Source organism: Cygnus olor, chromosome 5 (genome assembly GCF_009769625.2).
Source record: "Cygnus olor isolate bCygOlo1 chromosome 5, bCygOlo1.pri.v2, whole genome shotgun sequence".
Taxonomy (NCBI): domain Eukaryota; kingdom Metazoa; phylum Chordata; class Aves; order Anseriformes; family Anatidae; genus Cygnus; species Cygnus olor.
In genome coordinates this window covers 31,696,902-31,719,039 of record NC_049173.1, presented here as the reverse complement: position 1 = coordinate 31,719,039, position 22,138 = coordinate 31,696,902, and the positions used below count along the sequence as shown (strand labels likewise).

General features: G+C 40.7%; 4 protein-coding genes and 1 long non-coding RNA gene across 5 annotated transcripts; all 5 read left to right on the top strand.

The window, feature by feature from the left end:
• Positions 1-1,409: 1,409 nt before the first annotated feature.
• On the top strand, positions 1,410-2,348 carry LOC121070621 (olfactory receptor-like protein COR6). The gene has a single exon (XM_040558004.1). It carries the CDS (start codon positions 1,410-1,412, stop codon positions 2,346-2,348), a length of 939 nt encoding a protein of 312 aa, XP_040413938.1.
• A 4,668-nt stretch (positions 2,349-7,016) lies between these two features.
• LOC121070401 (olfactory receptor 1052-like) lies at positions 7,017-8,149 on the top strand. The gene has a single exon (XM_040557513.1). The coding sequence runs from the start codon at positions 7,156-7,158 to the stop codon at positions 8,101-8,103; it is 948 nt and encodes a 315-aa protein (XP_040413447.1). The 5' UTR covers positions 7,017-7,155; the 3' UTR covers positions 8,104-8,149.
• An 81-nt stretch (positions 8,150-8,230) lies between these two features.
• On the top strand, positions 8,231-18,280 carry LOC121070402. The gene is made up of 4 exons (XR_005820052.1): positions 8,231-8,373; positions 12,251-12,349; positions 13,242-13,423; positions 18,185-18,280. It is a non-coding gene; the product is annotated as an uncharacterized LOC121070402 (long non-coding RNA).
• On the top strand, positions 13,815-14,868 carry LOC121070399 (olfactory receptor 1052-like). Its single transcript, XM_040557511.1, has one exon. The coding sequence runs from the start codon at positions 13,884-13,886 to the stop codon at positions 14,835-14,837; it is 954 nt and encodes a 317-aa protein (XP_040413445.1). The 5' UTR covers positions 13,815-13,883; the 3' UTR covers positions 14,838-14,868.
• A 1,767-nt stretch (positions 18,281-20,047) lies between the features above and the next one.
• On the top strand, positions 20,048-21,241 carry LOC121070395 (olfactory receptor 1052-like). Its single transcript, XM_040557507.1, has one exon. It carries the CDS (start codon positions 20,101-20,103, stop codon positions 21,100-21,102), a length of 1,002 nt encoding a protein of 333 aa, XP_040413441.1. The 5' UTR covers positions 20,048-20,100; the 3' UTR covers positions 21,103-21,241.
• Positions 21,242-22,138: the final 897 nt, after the last annotated feature.

The following is a 22,138-nucleotide window of genomic DNA, read 5'->3' as shown; positions in this document are numbered from 1 at the left end:
CACTTAACTCAAACACAGACAACAAACTTTGATCCCACCTAACAAGTTGTTGCAAAGACCACTTCAAAATAGAAACCCAAGAGAGATTTGAGTTAATGGACCTCTGCCATTATGCTTTTCTCTTCCAAATATTGATATTATCTAAACTAGCATCCATTACTAAGACTAAAGAACAATATCACAGATGATCTTCATTTAATCAGATCTGCTTTCCACAGATAGCAATCATTTATGGCACCAACTCCATCAGGTAGATGTACAGAACAGGGAAAATCTTAAAACATCTGAGATATTGCTCATCTTCTCAAGATGATGTTGTGATGTGATTATCTCCTGTTCCTCAGGAGACATAAAGTATGGTATAATTGCCATGCTAGTGCAGTCTGGCTTGTCAAAGATATAATTGCTTCAATTTTTTTCTGAGTGTATGAAAACACAGCTTCATATAAAAAGCCTGCCTCCTGGAAGTAAGAAGTAAAAATGAGGTGAAGTTGGCAAGCCATAAAGAAGCTGGATAATGCTTGTCAGTTCTTGTAAAAATTAGTTCTTATTCTTGAATGTTCACTTTGAAAAGTAAGTGTATGCTGCAAGTTGCATGTTGATTGTTTGATTCTGCAAAGCTATCATATTTGTGCCTGAATTAAGTCTTAGTTACAAAGGTATGCCTCTGCACCAAGTGGGCAAAGACAGTGTAGAAGAGAATAAAGGGGATTTGTCTGATTTTATTTTTTACATATTTTTTGTCTGTAACCGTGGACCTTCTGTTTTGTATTTTTTTTCATTTCCAGCTTGGATTTTGTGAATGCTTCTCATGTGCAGCTATGAGGAATAAGCAAAGCGCAGCTACTGGAAAGCATGTTTGCACTGAGATTTAGGATTTATCTCTCCTGTCTTAGGTTGGGGTTCATAGCCAACTATTTTAGGTTTAAGGCCTTTATGTTCTCATCCTCAGGTATATATCTTAGGAGTGCATGGAATAGATCTAATGCATGCCACCCTACCAGTGCCTTATTTCTCCCTGATAAATATAGACTCTAAAAGTCTCTGTAGATATTTAAAATTCAGTTGCCATTTACAGAGAGGGTTTTATATTGACTTGATTGCATTTAAGACTATACCTGGTCCACTCACAGCAGGTAAAGAGAGCCTATGCAACTACCTCCTAGTGGACATCTAGCTTTTTTTTTTTGATGGAAAAATGAATGGATAATTAGATTTAATATCTAGGCAGTACTATTTCACATAGCTACAGGCATCTTAGGAACTCAGGGTTTTCTGAAGTCTCTGTTACGTGATCATGGATAACAGATGTGAGCAATACATGTTTTCTTATCCCATTAATTTCTAAGCACTAACAAACCCTTTGTCACCCTTCCTCCTGATGGCAGATAACATACCAGTCAAGCCCAATGGCTTCAGGAAACTGCACAACACCAACCACATTCATTCTGTCTGGATTGACAGATGATCCAAGGCTGCAAGTGCCTCTCTTCGTGGTGTTTTTAGCCATCTACTTCACCACTGTGCTAATGAATCTGGGTATGATTGCATTAATCAGTATAGATCTCCGGCTTCACACCCCTATGTATTTTTTTCTCCGAAATCTGTCTTTCATGGATGCCACTTATTGCACAGTTATCACTCCTAGAATGTTGATGACCTTTTCAGTAGGAATGAAAACAATTTCATACATAGGTTGCATTATGCAGTATTTCAGCTTTGTTTTGTTGATAATCTCAGAGTGCTTGCTGCTAGCTGTGATGGCATACGACCGGTATGTGGCCATTTGTAAACCTCTGCTCTATACCATCATCATGTCCAAGACAGTCTGCTGGAATCTGGTGAAAGCTTCATACTTCTGGGGGTTCCTGAACTCTGTGATACACACCAGTGGCTTGCTAAGACTAAACTTTTGTTCTTCAAATGTGGTAAACCATTTTTTTTGTGATAACAGCCCGCTCTTCCAGATTTCTTCCTCCAGTACTGCTGTCAATGAGCTGCTGGTTTTTGCTTTTGGCAGCTTGGTTGAGATAAGCAGCATCACCACCACCTTCATCTCATATATTTTAATTATTCAGGCTGTGCTGAGGAGCCGTTCTAAGGAAAGAAAGTACAAAGCCTACTCCACTTGTGCCTCTCACCTGATGACTGTCATCTTGTTCCATGGAACAATAATCTTCATGTATTTCCGACCAGCCACCAGCTACTCACTCAACACAGACAAAATCGCATCTTTGTTCTACACCGTGGTGATCCCTATGCTGAACCCCATCATTTACAGCTGGAGGAACACAGAGGTAAAGGATGCCCTACGGAGAACTATAGCCACCAAAGTTTTGCTTCGCTGACCCTTTGGCTGTCCAGAGAGATCCCAAACTGAATTTTAAGGGATGACCAACAAATAAGTCCAAAAAAGAAAACACTTAAGCACATGTTTAGTCTTAAATTTCCATTGCTTTTGCATATTAAATATGTTTCCTGTGTATTTAAGCACTATTTTGAACAGAACCTGACATGAAATTTATTGCAGATGGAGCAGCATTCATCTTCCTGAACCTGTGCCACAGTATGAAGGCAATTTCAGTGTGCATTGGAAGAGGGTCTGTAAAATGTTACCAATGTTTAAATGATGCCTAAAAGTTCTGAGAAGAATGCAGGAAAGTCATGCTGCAATCAGGTATAAGCATCAGAAAGAAACAACTGATTATGTCAAAAGGAAATATAGGTTTTCTGTTCTTCATTTTTAGTAAGATGTCTGGTCATTTATTTCAAAGATGAAAATATGATGGGTTGATAAATTTTGAGTCATGCTGGTAGAAAGGTAAATGCAAAGAGTGAAGGAGCTGGGATTTCAGTTCTGTTGCTGTACTTGCTGTACTTCTAGCATTAGCAGAGATTTTTTTGTTGTTGTTGTTTTTTTTTTAATCTTTGCATTTTTTCCCATGTAGTAAATGCAGTAATTATAAATAAATGAATTAAGAAAGCAACAACACAGTTTAGCTATTTATTTAACGTAGAGTTGGGAAACAGTGCTTGCCAGTTTGCCCAGGTAGATCTTAGACTTGCAATGACTTTTAATTCTGAAACCACATCCTCAGAACAAATAGCTATTGGAACAAAAGCTTTTGCAGACTTTTACATATATCTCCAAAGATATGGACTAATAGGGATGGTGAAAGATACCTCAGATGCCAACTTTTACCAAATCAAGTGATTCAATTGGCAGGAATAAAAGCAGACAGTTGAAGAATGAACATCTGCCTGACTTAAGGGGAAAAAAACCAAACATCTCAGGACCACACGAACAATCCTGCAAGCAGTCTCATTTGGGCTGGTTCCATCACATGGGACTTCAGAGGCATTGCAAATACTTTCCTTTTGCAGAAGCATGAAATAATAGGAAAATAATAAAAGTCTGTTTTGAAAAGAAGCAAGGATGTTCTAAGCCATGTATAAGCCAGGGATTTCCAGCCAGAATAACTAAATTATAAATGCTTTAGAGTTTTGAAATCTTAAGGTATTTCTTACCAGAGCTTTTCCACACCTCTGTGTTTGCTTTTGTCCATGCAGTTACCCTCAAACTAGATTAATATCACAGCCCTACATAAGATTGCCTTGAAGATCAGCCAGGAGCATTATCTATCATGAAATGAATATTCCTCACCATCATACCATGCGTGCCTTCAGACACAACTTGAGGCATTCTTTTTATTTTAAAGCTTCAGGTTGACTGTTATCTTAAGCAGGTAGAAGAGCATGTGCCCACCTCTCTGCTGGAGTACCAGGTAACAATTTTCTGCTACCATTTCCCTACTTTGTCCAAAGTAAGTAAGTGTTGGTGGAGATACTCTTATTGGTGAGTCCACTTTCCTGCTTAATGCAACACAAATAAAAACAGACTCTACCCTTTGTACATCCCTAGTGCGAAGACAATTAGGGGCAGTCAGATCTGAAACAAATATCTCAGCACTGCATTGCAGAAGAGAGGTGAGTATATTTACAAAACCAAAACAAAAAATAGCTTGTCTATAATTAGAGATGAGGAGCGGAGATGTCATGCTTGAGATACAGAGCAAAGCAAGAAAAGAAGGGGAATAGACTTGCATAGATGTCATATTAATATATTTCTGCTAAAATGGTGTTGCACTTGCAATGCCAGAATATCAGACTAGATGCCTGTTCAGGATACAGTCATGCCTTTTGTTATGACTCAGCTCACAGAATAAAGAGGGATTTAGAGAGGGATATATAGAGATATATAGGGATATATCATTTAGAGAGGGATATATAGGTGTCTATATGTGACCAGGATGTATAGGATCTCAGTGTACTCACTAGACACCTAGCCAACATAATGATGGTAGCTCATATATGAGTGGTATCAATCTCTGAGTGGCTTTGGCTGCATTGATTAGTTCCAGCCTGTAGAAAGAGACTCTTAAGTCACTTGATAATAATGGAAGCAGTTGTAAACATAATTTGCTTTTCTCATGGGACAATTCAACCGAGAGCAATTACTCTACACTGAAAGCTTGTTTTAAAATAGTAGTATTCATTTGTACTGGCCAGTTGTTCCAGGTATCTGGATGGAAAAATATAAATGCGGGTATGAGTTCATTTCCATCTCAACAATTTTTTCATCTGAGGGATTCTCTACATGCACAATGGGGCTGGTTCCTTTCTCACAGCAGGAAGGTATTATAACAGTAAGTATAAATTGCAGATGACCATGGAATTAAATAATTTGGAGTTTACTGATACTCCTTAGCCTGAACTGGAGTGAAGAGAAGCAAGAGGTATTATCTTTGCAAAATCAAAATAAGCATCAAACTTCAACTCTATCAGTCATTTCTCTCTCCCTGTCTCTCAAAATTGTTTTCTTCCTATTCATGCTGTCTCCACAGAAAAATTACACCAAACTCTTCTAATACATGTAGTTTTTCCACAGAACTTTTCTCTAACACAGATATAGAACCAGTCCTAGAATGAAATGAAACAGGTATAAGAAAATACAATTATTTTCTGTGTTGTTTTTTTTCTGCAACAATATGCCAATGTTGGTTTCTAACATGAAATACGTTTACCTTACAGGATATTTTGATTTAAGAAAAGCATTTGGAAGATCAATCTTCTCTTGAACCTTTAATGAGAGGAACAGAGTGGTAAGCCTTCCTTAGGAAATTATAAAATATTTTGTGGTCTTCTTTCTGTTTTCCATCATGTAAGACTGGTAACATGGCAGATAATGACGTAATGAATCAAAGGCAGGAAGTGAATGGTTCTCAGGACTGAATTTGTCAATATCCAAATGATGAAAATGCACCACATGGTAAATGCATCTCAATGGTAAATCACACCATGATTCTTTCAACATAAACACTGGTACTTTTCAGATACGCAAATAAAACATTTAAGATCTGCTCTTTATTAATAATGCTAATTAAGAATGTCTAGATGGTGTCAAACACCCAATGTTAGATTATTTTTCCTACGCATTAATCTAGCTCAATGGTTGGAAGAACATCTTAGTCTTCCAGGTGCATAAAGTGAGGTGTGTATCTCCTAACATTTAATGATCTAAGCTAATCTGGCTGGGCACTCTCCCTTTGCCTTGGTCTCCTCTACTCTGCTACAGTGGTACTCCATGAGAAGAAATTATCATCGTCAAGTTTGTTTCATGTCACCTGTCCTAGGCAACTATCTTACAACAGAAGTGACCATTGTATCCTAACCCAGAAAAGAGCTGACACTAGAAGCTTTCCTTTGAGATAGCTGCAGTCAGGAGAGAGGCATCTCACCCACATGTAAGTATCTTCCCAAACTGGAATCTCTCAGAACAGCATTACCAATTTGGAAATGACTGCTTAAGGAGTAAAGCACATGTAAACAACATGAATGAGGTTTCTTCATCTGTTGCTTTGTAAATAAGAAAAAATATGACTCTATAGCTTTTAAGAACATTTTTTAAAGATATTATGACTTATTAAGATTTTTAAAAGATGTTTTGACTTAGATAATGATGTCTCAAAAGTACTGAGCAAACACGAAAGAGACTTAATGGATTTAAAGCTGTGGATTTTGCCCTGCAAAGTTTTGGATGTCCCATCCCTGGAGGTGTTCGAGACCAGGTTGGATGAGGCCGTGGGCAACCTGATCTAGTGGGTGGCATCCCTGCCCATGGCAGGGGGTTGGAACTAGGTGGTCTTTAAGGCTCTTTCCAAACCAAGCCATTCTATGATTGTATGAAAGCTATGTTGCCAGCTTACAGCCTTATTTATTGATGAATGCTTGGTTTTGGCTCTTTATGAGGACAATATTCTCCACCCTGAGCCTTATAAGAAGTACCTAGGAGTTTTCACCGTCTCTCAGAGTTTTTTCTGCTTTGCTAGTGAAAATGGTTTAGGTCTTACTGCTTGTTTTAATCTTCTTTTCCCATACGTTTGCTCCTGGGTGTATGCTACTGCAGCTTATACAAATGAGATAGAGTCACATGCGTCAAATGTTTGTGATGAAAACAGTGTGCTTGCAAGCCCCTAATTTGGAACCATTTATTCAAAGTTATTCCAAGAAATGGGCAACAGTGAGTGCTTGATGCCTTCTAAAATTTAGTCCTCCAATAGACTGTTAGTTATTTCACATACCGGTAAAATCACCTCAAAATATCAACCACTTTAGAAAATGTTAGTCATTATATTTTGAAATACTCATTCAAAAGTGCATTATGGGAAAAGGCATGAAAGAAGCTGTGAATTCTCCATTGGTATGGGGCATCAAGGACTGCTTCAAATTCAGGAATACCACTGGCATAGTGGAACTCTGCCATGGAGTGTGGAGGTAGGCTAGATAATTTCTTGAGCTCCCTTCACTTCCTCCAAAATTCAGCTCCATGGACTTTGATGGGTCTGCTCTCTATGTCTTCTTGAATAGCAGGGATTGTTCCATCTTATATCAGAGAAAGGTAATTATGGAAAATAAAAGAGAAGAAAGCGGACCAATGGAACCTGGAAAGAAATTAAATAACTGGTTATCATTTTAGGTGTAAAAGCCAAAACTGGAGGGGATGAGTGGCATAGGGACTGTGGTGAGGGACACTGACAATCCATCCCATGCTCTGATATGTGGCTTTCCTTCTCTACTCCAGCAGGCAACAATTAAATGAAAATGATGGTGCAAGAGAATCATACCACTGTGGCTAGCTTCATATTCACAGGATTAACTGATAGACCAGACCTGCAGCTTCCACTGTTTGCTGTCTTTTCTTTGATTTATGGGATGACCTTGCTGGGCAATCTAGGAATGATACTGATCATTAGGTTTGACCCATACCTGCATACCCCTATGTACTTTTTCCTCAGCAACTTGTCCTTCTTAGATGTCTGTTATTCTTCCACTATTACTCCCAATATGCTGCTCAACTTTTTAACAATGTCAAGGGGAGTGTCATATAGTGGATGCCTTATACAGTATGGCTTCTTTGCACTTTTTGCCACCACAGAAATGTTTCTCTTGGCTGCAATGGCATATGACCGCTATGTGGCCATTTGTAACCCACTGCTCTACACTGTCATTGTGACCAAAAAGGTTTGTTTACTGTTAATAGCTGGATCCTATTTTGGGGGTATTGTAAATTCACTGATACACACCCATGGCTTGCTAAAATTGTCCTTTTGCGGCTCAAATGTCATTGATCACTTTTTCTGTGACCTCCTCCCTCTCCTAAAACTCTCCTGCAGTGACACCCATCTCAACAAGGTCCTTGTTACTGTATTTGGCTCCTTGTTTGAGGCAACCACTTTTACAATCACCATCATTTCTTACTTTTGCATCGTTGTCACAGTGCTGAAGATCCGTTCTGCCAAGGGCAGGCAAAAAACTTTCTCCACATGTGCCTCCCACCTTACAGCTGTTTTCACATTTCATGGCACAATCCTGTTCATGTATTTCTTCCCCAGCTCCAGCCACTTGCTGAGCACTGATAAAACTGTTTCTGTGTTCTACACGGTAGTTATTCCTCTGCTCAACCCCTTAATATACAGCTTGAGAAATAATGATGTGAAATGTGCTGCAAGGAAACTGCTGAAGAGGAAAGTCTTTATGTGCTGAAAGCCTTCCACAGTGGCATCTAGGGTGAATCTGTACAAAACCCTGTTGTTTTGGATGTGGATTATGAGGTCACAGTTGACTGGAGGCTAGCAAATGTGACACTCATCTGCAAGAAGGGCCAGAAGGAGGACCCAAGGAACTACAGGCCTGTCGGTCTGACTTTGGTGCCAGGGAAGGTTATGGAGCATAGTGACATCTTCTTAAGTGCCACCATGCAACATATACAGGACACCCAGGTGATCAGGCCCACTTAGCATGGGTTTATGAAAGGTAGGTCCTGCCTGACTAACCTGATCACCTTCTATGTCAAGGTGATGCACTTAGTGTATGAAGCAAAGGCTGTTGATGTTGTCTGCCTAGACTTTGGTAAAGCTTTTGACACTGTTTCCCACAGCCCTCTTCTGGAGAAACTGGCTGCTCGTGGTTTAGACAGGTGTACGCTTTGCTGGGTAAAAAACTGGCTGAGTGGCCAGGCCCAAAGAGTTGTGGTGTTAAATCCAGATTTAACGGAGCTAAATCCAGCTGGAGGCCAGTCACATCAAGGTGCTAGAGTGTGTCCGAAGAAAGACAACAAGGCTGGTGAAGGGTCTAGAGAACAAGTCCTATGAGGAGTGGCTGAGGGGGGTGGGGTAATTTAACCCAGAGAAAAGGAGGCTCAGGGGAGACGTTATTGCTCTCTACAACTACCTCAGAGGAGATTGTAGTGAGGTGGGGGTTGGTCTCCTCTCCCAAACAAGAAGTGATAGAACAAGAGAAAATGGCCTCAAGTTGTGCCAAGGGAGGGTTAGGTTGGATGTTAGGAAAATTTTCTTTACTGAAAGTATTGTAAAGCACTGGAAAAAGCTGCCCAGGAAAGTGGTTGAGTCACCATCCCTGGAAGTATTTAAAAGAGGTGTAGATGTGGTGCTTAGGGACATGGTTTAGTGGTGGACTTGGCAGTGCTAGGTTAATGGTTGGACTTGGTGATCTTAGAGGTCTTTTCCAACCTAAATGATTCTATGATTCTAAGATTCCTAACTGAAGGATGTGCAATATGGAAAGACAGATATAAATCCTCTTACTAAAGCCTTATTTCATCAAATTCCAAGTCAGTATAACACACAGGCTCTGCATCACAGAAGTTTTAAGTGCCACCTTTTCACCTGCCAGTTCTTTGAAGTCTTTGGATACCAATGTTGTTTGTGCCTCTGTGAGCGCAGTTTTAAGAAAGGGAAAAAAAACTGCTGTGCAACAGCAGCTGGGAGAGCAAGGAGTGAGAACCAGCCCTGCAGCCCCCAAGGTGAGGGCAGCAGGAGGGCAGGAGGGGTTCCAGTCACGCAGCAGAAGTTCCCCTGCGGCCTGTGGAGAGTCTCCTGGTGGAGCAGGCTGTCCTGCTGCAGCCCATGAGTCCCATGGCAGAGCAGATCTCCGTGCTGCAGCCTGTGGAGGAGCCCCAGGTGGAGCAGGTGGATGCTGGCCTGAAGGACACTGCAGGAGCAGGCCCTGGGCCAGACCTGTGGCCCATGGAGAGGAGCCCGCACAGGAGCCGGAGGCCTGGGGGGAGCTGCTGCCCATAGGGGACCTGTGTTGGTGCAGTTTGCTCCTGACGGATGGACCCCGTGGTACGGAGCCATGTGGGAGCAGTTCCTGAAGAGCTGCTGCCTGTGGGCAGCCCCCACAGGCTCAGTTCAGGAAGGACGGCACCCTGTGGGAGGGACCCCACGTGGAGCAGGGGCAGAGAGTGACTGTGAAGGAGCGGCGGAGACGAAGTGTTAGGACTGACCACAGTCCCCATTCCCCTGCTCTACTCAGGGGGAGGATGTAGAAGAGGGTGGATGGGGGGAAAGTGTTTTTAGGGTTTTTCTTTTTTTTTTTTTTTTGTTCTCACAGCTCTAGCTTGTTAGTAATAGGTAATAAATTTCATTAATCTCCCTATGCTGAGTCTGTTTTGCCCATGAATATAATTGTTGAGTGATCTCCCTGTCCTTACCTCAACACTTGAGCCCTTTCCATCATATTTTCTCGCTCTTTCCCTTTGAGGAGGGGAAGTGAGAGAGAGCGGTTGTGGTGGAGTTCAGCTGCCCAGCTGGGTAAAACCACCAAAGTTGCCTGTTTTCTCTGTGGACTATGGAAAGATCTAACATGACCAGCCAAGGTCAAAATTTTGAATTTTCATCTGCCCAAATTTAGGTACCTAAATCTCACCTCAAGGCTTTAACTATTCCTTGTGATTACTGTTATTATCACCTGTCGCCCCTAGGATTAATGCAAAGGAAGAGTTAATAGTGGCACTGTAAGACTCAAAATATTTGTGCATGTTCTGAAAAACATAGCAACTAGGCAATCTGAAAGGTGACTTTGAAGTTGTCTAGGAAGAAAATAAAGAAGGAGCGGAAACTTGTCTTGTAAGCATGTGGCATTGGTAATAATATCAATAGAAATCCTCCAGGAAGTGGCTTGTACAATTGTTTGTCATTTTGCTCCAAGTGTGCATGCTTTGAGAACCACTGTTATCATTTCTTTCTCAAATACACGTCAGATCTTCAGTGAGGAAAATAAACAGCCTTGGACTGGTGAAAGTCTCAAAGACTGGATCTTAACCAGCTCAGTTCACAGAAGCAGGACTAAAGCTGTTGCAGGAGTTGCTCTAGGTCAGATGGCATCTACATATAAGAGCGGTAAACTGTTTGAGAAATGTATCTGCCTTTTGCCTGCAGCGTCTTCCAACACAACAGGGTTTGTATAAAAGTTTAATCCTTGGTGTACTTTCTAGGTACAGAATAAACCAAGCTTTCCAGCACATATCCATGAGGTCTCACAGACACCTGACAGTGAGAGCCCTCGTCACTACCCTGCCACTGGAACTCTACAAATTAAAAGACATTTCCATAAGACATTCCCTCCTCCTTCTCAAACACTGCATGTAGCAATTTCATGCACAACCAAGCAGAACAAAATTTTTGTGATCATTCATAAGTGATTAAGAAAAAACAGAAAGATAATTACTGAAATATTTTATAAACCCTTTTTCTTGGTCTTTCACACAATCCCTTTCTTTTCAACTAAATAAAGAGCCATCATTACAATATTCTTAGTCTCCTATTTGTTATTTTCCAAAAGAGGACACCTTTTCTGTTATGTGGTCAGCCAGGAAAACAGGGACTACTAGAATTTTACTTTGTTTTATTTTGTTTCATCAGCATATGTAAACAACCAAATATAATCTTCTGCTTCAATTCTGATAGATTCTCCATCAGTTGAAGACTTTAAGATGGGTGGAGTTTCATGACTGGGTATTAAAAAGTCGTGCATTCTCTTTCAGCCACCCGACCATGAAACAACTTCTGAAAAACAACTAACCAGAGCAATGAGCCCCTGCATTTCAGGGTATCTAACATGGGTTGCTGGTATCAGTGAACTTTGTGTCCACCCAATGGACATGTCAGCCAGAAAGACCAGGACTTTGTCCGCCCTGCCCATGCCCTACAAGATATACAACTGCATGAACGATGGGATGAGAGAGGAGACTGACTCAAAAATGACCGCAAGCAGTTTAATGTCTGTGTTCCTTTTAGATTGAAGTTCAACAATGATTTTTCCAGTGTCCTACAGACACAGAATATCCCCAAGTCTCCTTTCTCTTTTCCTTTGTCTTAATAAAGCAGACAGGATTTGCCATAAATGGGGCCATAAAGGACTGTAAGCATACTCATTTCATGCATGTTGCTGTGGGAGACCAGACCTCTGTTTGCCTATTTAAAGCCTCCCACGAGGACACTTTAATTATGTCCTTTGTGTTCAATCTGAAAAATATTAGCTGAAGACTCAGCTGTTTGTTCAGTTCCTAATAGTCAAAGTAGCAAATGTTTGCAGTAGCAGGTCCTGACATGACCTCTCAGGTCTGTGGGATGAGTGGCTTTTCTGTGCCACATGCAATTATGGAACGATATTTTTTCTTTTCTGTGGAGGGATGAGGGTTATTTTTTCTCTTCCCAGATGTCTGCAGACACCTCTCACTGTCATGTCAATGCGGTGAGCTGGTCACATACATTTCCTTTGGTTACATATCTTCTCTAAGGAGAAATTATATATTGCAGGCGTCACTTAGAGAAGATCATGAAAGAGCTGAAAGCTAGACATGAAGATATCTTTATATGGACAAACCTAGGTTGTGATGGCATCCTTGAGAGTGAAATCCAGACTTCTGCAGTGCTAGACTGTTTGGAAGTTCAGGATTTGAGAAGTGTGTCTGAGCCTCAAAATCCAGGTATGTCCTTGACAGTTTTAGCACTGACCTGCCAGATGGACCTTGACAGGTCCCATTCTCTGAGTATTTGACAAACACATGGCAAGAGACTCCTTTAAAAATTCAGCATCTGGATGCACAAGAAAGACTGGGAAAGCAATATTGCTTTCTTTATTTCACATCCAGAGAACTCAAAAAAACTTTTCTTGTTTGTTTGCATTGTGTAAATTGTGAATTATAATGTCAGCAGGATGGTCAGGTAGTTTCAACTGTAAGACCAAATGTTGCACAAAAAATGGTACAGTCTCTGTGGGATAGATTTCACTGAGCTTTAGATTTCTCCACTAATCACTTACATCACTTACATTCAGAGTTAAACACCTCAGCTGCTTTTTTGATTAATGGAAAAAGACAGGATACCCCAGAGGGCAATTCACCCTGTTGATAGGCTTTCAGGCTGCTCACTCCCTTCAGAGAAGGAGGTGAAATAAGTAGGATGAGTAGCTGACTACACCATAGTTTGATCATACACTGATCACAGCGGTAGCCTAGTTGACTTAGAAGTCTAGATTAAATTTAGACATGTAAATGGTAATTGCATGATTGCCTGAAAAATCTCCTCTGGATCTCAAGTCAAAATCTAACAAGAGACCCAGATACCTAAAAATTAGGCTACGATCCCCCCCTTATGTATTTTATGTGGTTTGCTTGTGGATAAAATATGGGATCGGTCATGAGAGGAGGGACCAGACCTCATCTCCCACCCTATCATGGACTCTCTTCTACAAAGTAGGTTTGGATCTCATTAATTTAGTCATAAAATAGACCCAATGTGTAACTCTCTCTCTTCCTATGTTGGTGTTTTAAAAAGTTGACTACTGTTACATGTCATCTCATCTTCCATTGACATAAGGAAGGAAAGAAGCTGCTGAGAGTGTCTACTGAAGAAAGTCTCGTGCTGCCCAAGGCACAACGCTGAGCAAGTCATGCAGGCTCCCTCTACTAGTGACTGAGGAGGAAAAGGCACATTCATAGAGCAAAGAGAGAACTAAGGATTTAGGTGAGATGCCTTCTCTCTGGACAATACAAACTCTGGTGAGTTTCAATCTTTCCTGGTGAGTAAATAATGTGAAATACCTAGCTGAAAAGATGAAGAAAGTTGCAGAATTCATTCAGTGTTTATCATACATGTTTCAAAAGCCATGAGTTATACCTGCATGTCAAACTTTACATCACCTAAAAATATGAATCAGTAGCTGTGTTGTTGCAGATGTGCACTGCTGTCCACAAGCAAGACCACTAGGCAGCTTGCTACTATTAGCTTGTGCACGATGGGCACAGAGGATCCCCCTGTGAGGCTGGTCTGATTGATGAAAATCGGCATTTTTGAGCATGCTCAAAAATTGCTGCTGCACAAAAGGGAATCAAGATCCAGGTATTTAATCTCAGCCCTTGTTCTTCTTTACAGGAGGTTACTCCTCAACCTTTCTTTCTCTTTTAACTGTATAGTCAACACATATCTTATCTCAGCAGGTAAACTGTTACAGAGGTAAGGATGGCAAGAAGCAATCACACCACAGTAACTTACTTCATCCTCTTGGGACTGACAGATCGCCCAGAACTACAGTCCCTGCTCTTTGTGATGATCCTACTAATCTATGTTGTCACCCTTGCGAGTAATCTTGGTATGATTGGCTTGATCACAACTGACTTCCAGCTGCAAACACCCATGTATTTCTTCCTCATTAACTTGTCAATTGTGGATCTCTGTTATTCTTCAGTTTTTGTTCCAAGGATGTTGGTAAACTTCTTAGTGGAGAATAAGACTATTTCTTACTCAGCGTGTGTCACCCAGCACTTCTTATTTGTTGTGTTTGTGACCGCAGAGGGATTTCTGCTGGCTGTAATGGCTTATGACCGCTACATAGCTATTTGCAGCCCACTACTTTACACCACTCTTATGCCCAGGAAAGTCTGTATTTGCCTGGTGGTTGGATCGTATTTAGGGGGACTCTTTAACTCATTGGTACATACCTGTGGCTTACTGAAATTGTCATTCTGTGGCCCTAATACCATCAACCATTATTTCTGTGACACAAACCCACTGCTACAACTCACTTGCTCTGACAACCGTGTGAACGAACTAGTGCTTGTAACCCTCTCAGGGATCATAGCTATGTCAACTCTCCTTATTGTCATCGTCTCCTACATCTACATCCTCTTCTCCGTTCTGAGCATGGGCTCTGCAACCAGGTACAAAGCCTTTTCCACCTGCGCCTCCCATCTGACAGCCGTAACCTTATTCTACGGGCCTGTGAGTTTGAGCCACGTGCAGCCCAGTTCAAGATACTCGCTGGATCGTGAGAAAATCTCTGCAGTATTTTACACGCTGGCAGTTCCTATGCTGAATCCCCTGATTTACAGCCTCAGGAACAAGGAGGTGAAAAATGCTCTAAGAAGGGTGATGGAAAGGAAAAAATGCTGCTCATCAACTTGCTTGTCAGAATAATAGCCAATTCCCTAGGAAAGCTGAAAAGAGAATGAGGTATCAGTTTGGTAGCAATGTTTGTATTTATACCAATTATAAACATGTATGAATCAAACGTAACTGAAAAGTTAGAGAAACTTTGGCAGAAACTTTTTAGTACCTCAGAGAACCAATGAGATCTAGAGTGATCTTTTTTTTCTAGTCTGTCTGCTATAATTTAAACATTGAACTTAGATTTGGATGTTAGAGCTAAAGGTACAGTAGGAGAAACAAACAAACTTTTTTTTCTTTTTTTTCTCTTTTTGTCTTTTTGTCTTTTTTTTCTTTTTTTTTTTTTTCTTTTTTTCCTGCAATTGTATTTCTTCATGTTCGTAACACATTACTAACTTCCTGGAGGAGAAGGTAAAAATTGCCTCCTTCTACTGTTTGGTTCTCATAACATATATCATGTTTTTGGTGGGAGCTTCTAGGAAAATGTTTTAACTCTCAAAAGACAAGAGACTCAAAAAGACCTCAAAAAGACAGAGACTCACAAATGCATGCTCACAGTGTTAGTTTCCAGAGTTGAATCCTGCCTAACTTGTTTTTATTGCTTCTGTGGTATTTTGTTTTTGTGTGTGTTTGTTTGTTTTTGTTTTGTTTCATTGATTGTTTGTTTTTGTTTGTTTTCAATGGCATAGCTGTATCTGATGAGGCCCAGCCCACAGAAAGGAGCCCAGGATGACTTTGGGCTAGCATTATCTATATTAAAAGTCCTGTAAGGTCTCAGCTGTATAAATCACTATTTCTTGGTAAATTAAGAAAAAAGTTAATTGCCAAAATGCCCAATCCAGTTTGGGAAACAACTCACTTTTCCACCACTCCACATCATTCCATTGCCACCATGAATTGTCAGCTGAGCAGGCTGTCTGTCCTCTTCACTTCTATGGAGTTTTGTAAATCAAGTGTCTTCCAGAGAAGAGGTACCCAAAATTACTGGACCTGTATATAAATTATAAGGAGATGCTCTTCAGTAGCAACTATCATGATGAGAAATGTGCAAGAGAGGTTATCCAGTGTCCTATGGTTTTACCTGGGTAAAACTAGAGTGCAAAACCTGATATTCAGCAATGTCAAGTTACATTCAGACCCACCTGGATTTGGTGGGTATGAAATTGGGGTTTTGTGAGTACTTTCACACATTACTTGTCCCAGTTAAACTTGTAAAAGGAAAGAAACACAGAACTGAAAAATGCTACTTTTAAGTCCTTCCAACCACTGCCTATGAGAAACAGATTCATAAGTGTTTGCTTGGCTGATTTTTGCATGAAAACACTTGACCAAGAGCTAATAAAAATACCCAGCTTTCATGCAGTGCATTAACTGTGCTTTTAGATGGTGCTAGTATCAAAGTCTTAGGTAAAGAAGGATCAACTCTCAATCTCACTTGTTCATGTGCAAATTAGGCAGATGGACATTGTTAGTTTAGATTTCACAGTACATTAGCTTGGTAATCAATTCTATCTGCTCCTGTCCCCTCTTCTGCAACAACAGGAGAGAGAAGAAGCTGCCACTAGCCCTCCACTTGCTCTGGAGCTCAGAACTGTGTTAATTACCCTCTAAAGAAGTTGCCTGCAAAAAGTGCATACAGTGTCTGCTAAAGCACTTTCACATTACTTCATTTTCTAGCTTCATTTTCACTGCTTGGTCACAGTCATCTAACTGGTTTTAGACACCCACTCACGTTAGCAGGGGAAGAACAAGCCCAAAAAATGCATTTTTGTTTGTTTGCTTTGTTTGATTTTTCTCTTGACTGAATATGAAGTCCAAGACAAGAACTTGTGTAGATATCTCTATTGGACAAAGAAGTTTAAGTTTTGGAAGAGAAGGTTACATTTTCATGTTTGTGGTAGCCACTGTAGATGTCTATATCTAAAAAGGTGAGCTCCCCTCACTGTTTCTAAGCATAATGAAATACTCTGTTTATATTTAATACTTCTACACATGAAAAAGATAAAACTAAAAAATCAGCAAAATATCCCAGAAAAGAGACAAATAAACAACACCAGAAAGGTTTGCCAGCAGCTTGTTGGTTATAAATGTTGATAACACCTGGTCTAAATAGAAATAGTGCTTTCCAAATCCTCCAATTAATAAAGAAGCATGACACAAAACTTACTAGAAGGCTGATCATGCTTTGTGCATCTGCACCTAGACTTTAAATTGGGAAAAATTGGAGCCTGGGATACTGAAGAAGAAGAGCTGGTGCCTGAAAGAAGACTTTCTGAATAACAAGCAGTCTTGGAAAGAAGCAGCCGAAGTTCTTGGCTGGAGGAAAGACCCTGGAAGTGAGAGAAGAGAAGATCTTGGAGAGCAAAAAGTGGCATGGAAATGATTGATGGGGATGTTGGTCAGTAATGTCCCAACCAGCAGGATTTTCTGCCTGGCCTTCACAGACCAGCAGCCACCCCCCTGCTGGGAAGACAAGTATTGTAAATACAATGCTGGAGGGCGGAGGGGACGAGTGAGTCAGTGTATGAAATAGTCAAGTAAGGTAAAAGCTCAGATCCTGGGGTTTCTTTAAACTCCAGTATCCAGATCCAACACCAGTTGTCATTTTTTCTCTTGTGTGACAGTTGGATAAGTAGGATTTATTTCTCTTTAAAACAACAGTACAAGAACGTTCATGTCAAAGCAAGGAACTTTATCTTTTAGAGCAGTTAATGGAAGATGTCTATAGAAAAAAATAAGATCACATCTTACACACAGTTATGTCCCCAGAATACTTGCCCGTTTTGCAGAGATGAGGTCAGTCAGAACATTTGTGGCTCCAACCCTATGCCGCTAACAGGCAGATTCAGTTCACCTCACTTGAACAGTCGTCGTGGTTGTTTAAGCTCCCACTACAGCCAAAGGACAGCTGGGTAATGAACCAATGGCATTAGAATAATTAATGTTTTGTATCAGTGGTGGGTTATAGGCACCACAAGAACAATCATCCTATCCAAAAATACTTCATTAAGAAGTATGATTCCATAAAGGTTTACTTCTCTCCATAGGCTTAGAAAGAGTTTGGTGTAGTTGTTTCTTCTCAGATTAATACTTTCAAGACTTAAGCAATGAATCTGACTTAATTAGTCTCTGGATCTTGATATGTCTGAGTTCTGGTTTCCTATCCATAATGTCACACATTAGCCACATTAAAGGCAGCAGCTGGCAGAATATTTGATAGAGTGAGGCAGCCAGAGACTATATCTATAGACACACTGTTTTGAGCATATTTGTGAAGTATGGCAATCACAAAATATTTCTCTGGAAGGTTTTTCTCTACTATTTGCTCACAGAGCCCTCGGATACCATTCTTTCTGTTTCCTCATTTTACCCATCAGGAAGTGGACAGTCTTGTCTAGAGTTACCTCCAATGTGTTGCTTCAACCAAAGACCAAGGGTGAGGGGTCTGGAGGACTGCCATTGCTATCCTGGCAGTCGAAGTAAGTAGAAAAGTTTTTATATATAACATCTGAATGATTTAAGTCAGGGTTAGCATTCTCCGAAGAATTCTGTTCTGTATTTAAACTGTTTATAAGGAGAACTTCCAATTGTTGGTTTACATTTCATTTATCAGTCAGGTTGAAATAGAACCACTGATACGGAAGTTAACTCCTTGTGCTTTTCTTCTGCTCAAGTTTCGGGCCATTAGACTCAGGAGAGCATTCTGTAAACACTGAAAGAACAGCATCAAGGGAAATCACTGGGCCCTTTGAGCCTGATGTAAAAAACATAAAGCTCCAGCTCCCAGAGCACACAGCGGGTCTCTCCTTTAAAAGGAAAACTCTTCCTAGAACACTGACTTTACTGAATTCCTAAAAGCAATGGAAGAATCACATGTTCTGAAGACAGTTTAAGGCTGAGCAACCATTACTCACCTGAAGCAATTATACCCCACGTTTCTGGTACATCGACAGCTAGACTTTTGAATTGCAAAACCTGACACAGATTTCAATGCCCAACAACTTGCTATGCTTTCTTAGAGTAACAAGCCTAGAAAAATGCACCAGATCACTCTAGCTTGTCATTAAGAAGAAAAGCAGGAAGAAAAAGAAAATACTTCCAGACAACAGGCTCAAATTGTTTGAGGTCTAACCTCGGACTAAAAGATATGCTTCAGGTCTATGGCTACCTAATTCTACCAGTCTGAATTTGGGCTGTATAGAAGTCAATCCAAGGTAAGAAACTGCAATGTGCATTAAAACAGCACATTGTTCAATAAAACAGCACGTTGCTGTGTGCATTGGCTGCAAAGTTCTTGATGCACTGGTAAGAAGATGATTCCCTCCTAAATTGCTACACTGTGCAAAGCTCTCTCTACTTTTCCCTTTCTTTCTCTCTACTTCTTTGATTCATTGTGGCTCCCTCTTCACTACACAGATACTTCCTATTTCCTTCAGTTTCCTGGGTTATGTCAGCCCTGAGCTGTGGTTCTCCCTTAGTGTGTACGATACTCTTTGGTCACAAAGAAGTATAAAGGTAGCTATACACAAGCATAGGCAGACAGAATTATTTTTTCTGATTTTAAGAATATGAGAAATCACCTTTGGATATATAGCTAATCCTTCAGTAGTTAAATAATGATAGGAAATGACCGTTAACTTCTCATCGTTTTCTGTGAAAATCGTGTTCTCAAACCCTGTTTCTCCAAATCTTCCCCTAAGCTATGCCTGTGCAGGCTTCCGTTTGGATTGTATGTCAGGATTCAAACATCTGGCATCTGATATCGAGGAGTTTCATCAACTGTATTGATAATGAGGAAGAAGTAACTAGCTAAAATTAGTAATCCTAGCTGTGATAGAAACAGTTGTAGAGCTGAAAAAGATCCCTATAAGAGTTTTCTGATGTTCTAGTGTATCCTCTCCTCTCCTCTCCTCTCCTCTCCTCTTCTCTCCTCTCCTCTCCTCTCTTCTCCTCTTCAGAAGAAATCTAGACAATCAATATATGGACAACATAACATTTTAGTAAGTGAGGCAAAGGGACAAGAATCACAGATTAAAGTCATCTAGGTGGAAAAGAAGCCATGCACTCACTTTTAGAGTTCACCCCATTATGCATAAGCTTGTAGAGATTCAAGCTCAGGAATATGTTGCTTGCTGCTGTATTTTGTTAGATACACACACACCACCTGGCCTGGAATTAAACAAAATTTTAAGGACAAATGTTTCTGTACCTCATCTTGATTCAGCATTGAAGGCATAACCAGACTACAATTTCAGAATAAACCTCAAATTGCCAGTTTGTGTTACTCCGTGTAATGAATACCGCTTCCTTCATCCTGACCATTCTTTGTAATTCAGCAGATCTCCTGTTGTATCCCTTAAGTCAAATGGACGGGAGGAATGACAGCACGATAACCCATTTCATCCTCCTAGGATTGACAGATCATCTGGAGTTGCAGGTCCCTCTCTTCTTCATATTCTTAGGGATCTACATCATCACTCTGTTGGGGAACCTTGGGATGATCGTTTTGATTTGGACTCGTCTCCAACTTCACACTCCTATGTATTTCTTCCTCAGTAACTTGTCTCTAATTGACCTCTGCTATTCTACTGTCTTTGCTCCAAGGTTGCTGGTGAGCTTCTTAGTGCAGAGCAAAACCATTTCCTATTCCGCATGCCTTTCCCAGATTTTCTTTTTTGCTGTTTTCCTCACTACAGAGGGGTTCTTGCTGGCTGCCATGGCATATGACCGTTATGTAGCCATCTGTAGACCACTGCTCTATACGACTGTGATGACCAAGAGAGTCTGTAGGCAATTAGTGGTGGGATCATACATGGGGGGACTCCTGAATTCATTGACACACACTTGTGGCTTGCTGGGGCTGCCATTCTGCGGACCCAACCTCATCAATCATTACTGTTGTGACATACCTGCCTTGCTGCAACTTGCATGTGCGGATACTCATCGTAATGAGACTTTGCTAATAGCTTTTTCTGTAGTTATTGCCCTGTTCACCCTCTTTGTCATCACAGTTTCCTATGTGCTCATTCTCTCTGCCATCCTGAGGATCCAGTCAGATGATGGCAGGAAGAAAACCTTCCACACCTGTGCCTCTCACCTGACAGCTGTCACCATTTTCTATGGATCTGTTACTTTTAGCTATATCCAACCCAGCTCCAGCTACTCGATGGAGCAGGAGAAAGTCTCGGCAGTCTTCTATACCCTGGTGGTCCCCATGCTGAACCCCCTGATCTACAGCCTGAGAAACAAGGAGGTGAGGAACAGCTTCAGAAAGTGCATCATGACTTTCCCATAAGCTATCAAGTTTGGAAACCATCTCTAATGCACACAGCTCACCATATGATGCATTCTGACATCTCAGCCACAGAAGAGAATGGGTTTGGGGAAGGAAGGGGTATCAGCATCGAGGATGGACCTTGCTAGATAAGCAAACACTTGAGACACAGAAAAAAACAAATTTCTGAGTCGCTTGTATTTTGTTTTGGATAAAGAAAAGAAATGTGTCACTGCCAGTCATTTGTTTCCTTTCCATTTTAATATCATATAATCATAGAATCATTCAGGTTGGAAAAGACCTCTAAGATCATCTAGTCCAACCTTTAACCTAGTACTGCCAACTCCACCACTAAACCATGCTAATAAGTTGTAAATCTACACGTTTCTTGAAGACCTAAGAAATATTTTCTCACCCACTCTATTCCCACCTCTCCAAAGGCAGAAGTTAGAGCATACACTGATGAGCATCTCTCACAACCACAACTCTCCCAAACAGACTCTGTCTAAATGTCACCCGACACTAACGTGACATCTAAGACAACTCCAGTGTGTTTGTATTAGGCATGACAAAGAGAAGCCACATAAGAATCTCTGGCAAATCAATTTTGTATCCATGGGAATTAACTTTGCAAACCAGAGGTACACTTTTTTTTCTATTTTTATTTTAATTTTTTTATTCCAGAAATCAAGTTTCAGGTGTTTAAGAAGTATGACTGTAGCCACTGCAAGCCTTGACTGATGGGACAAGGCTCTTCTGTATGCATTTCAACAACCACATATCTTTATATGGTTTAAGACTGCAGGATCTTGTCCTCAGAAAAGCTCAAGGAATTTATACAAGTTGGTCTTCCCTCATGTGAGAATCCAGCCTGCAATGTCCAAACCTGAGAATCCAAACCTAGCAATGTCACTAGGAAACCACAGGATTTGCTGAGCAATGGTTTCATTCCTGCCATCCCACATAACACAATGGCACATTGGCTGGAACAGAGAAGGTTTGGTGTGCCCAGATATGCACTGGGGCAGCTCAGAAACATTTACTTCAGACATTTCTG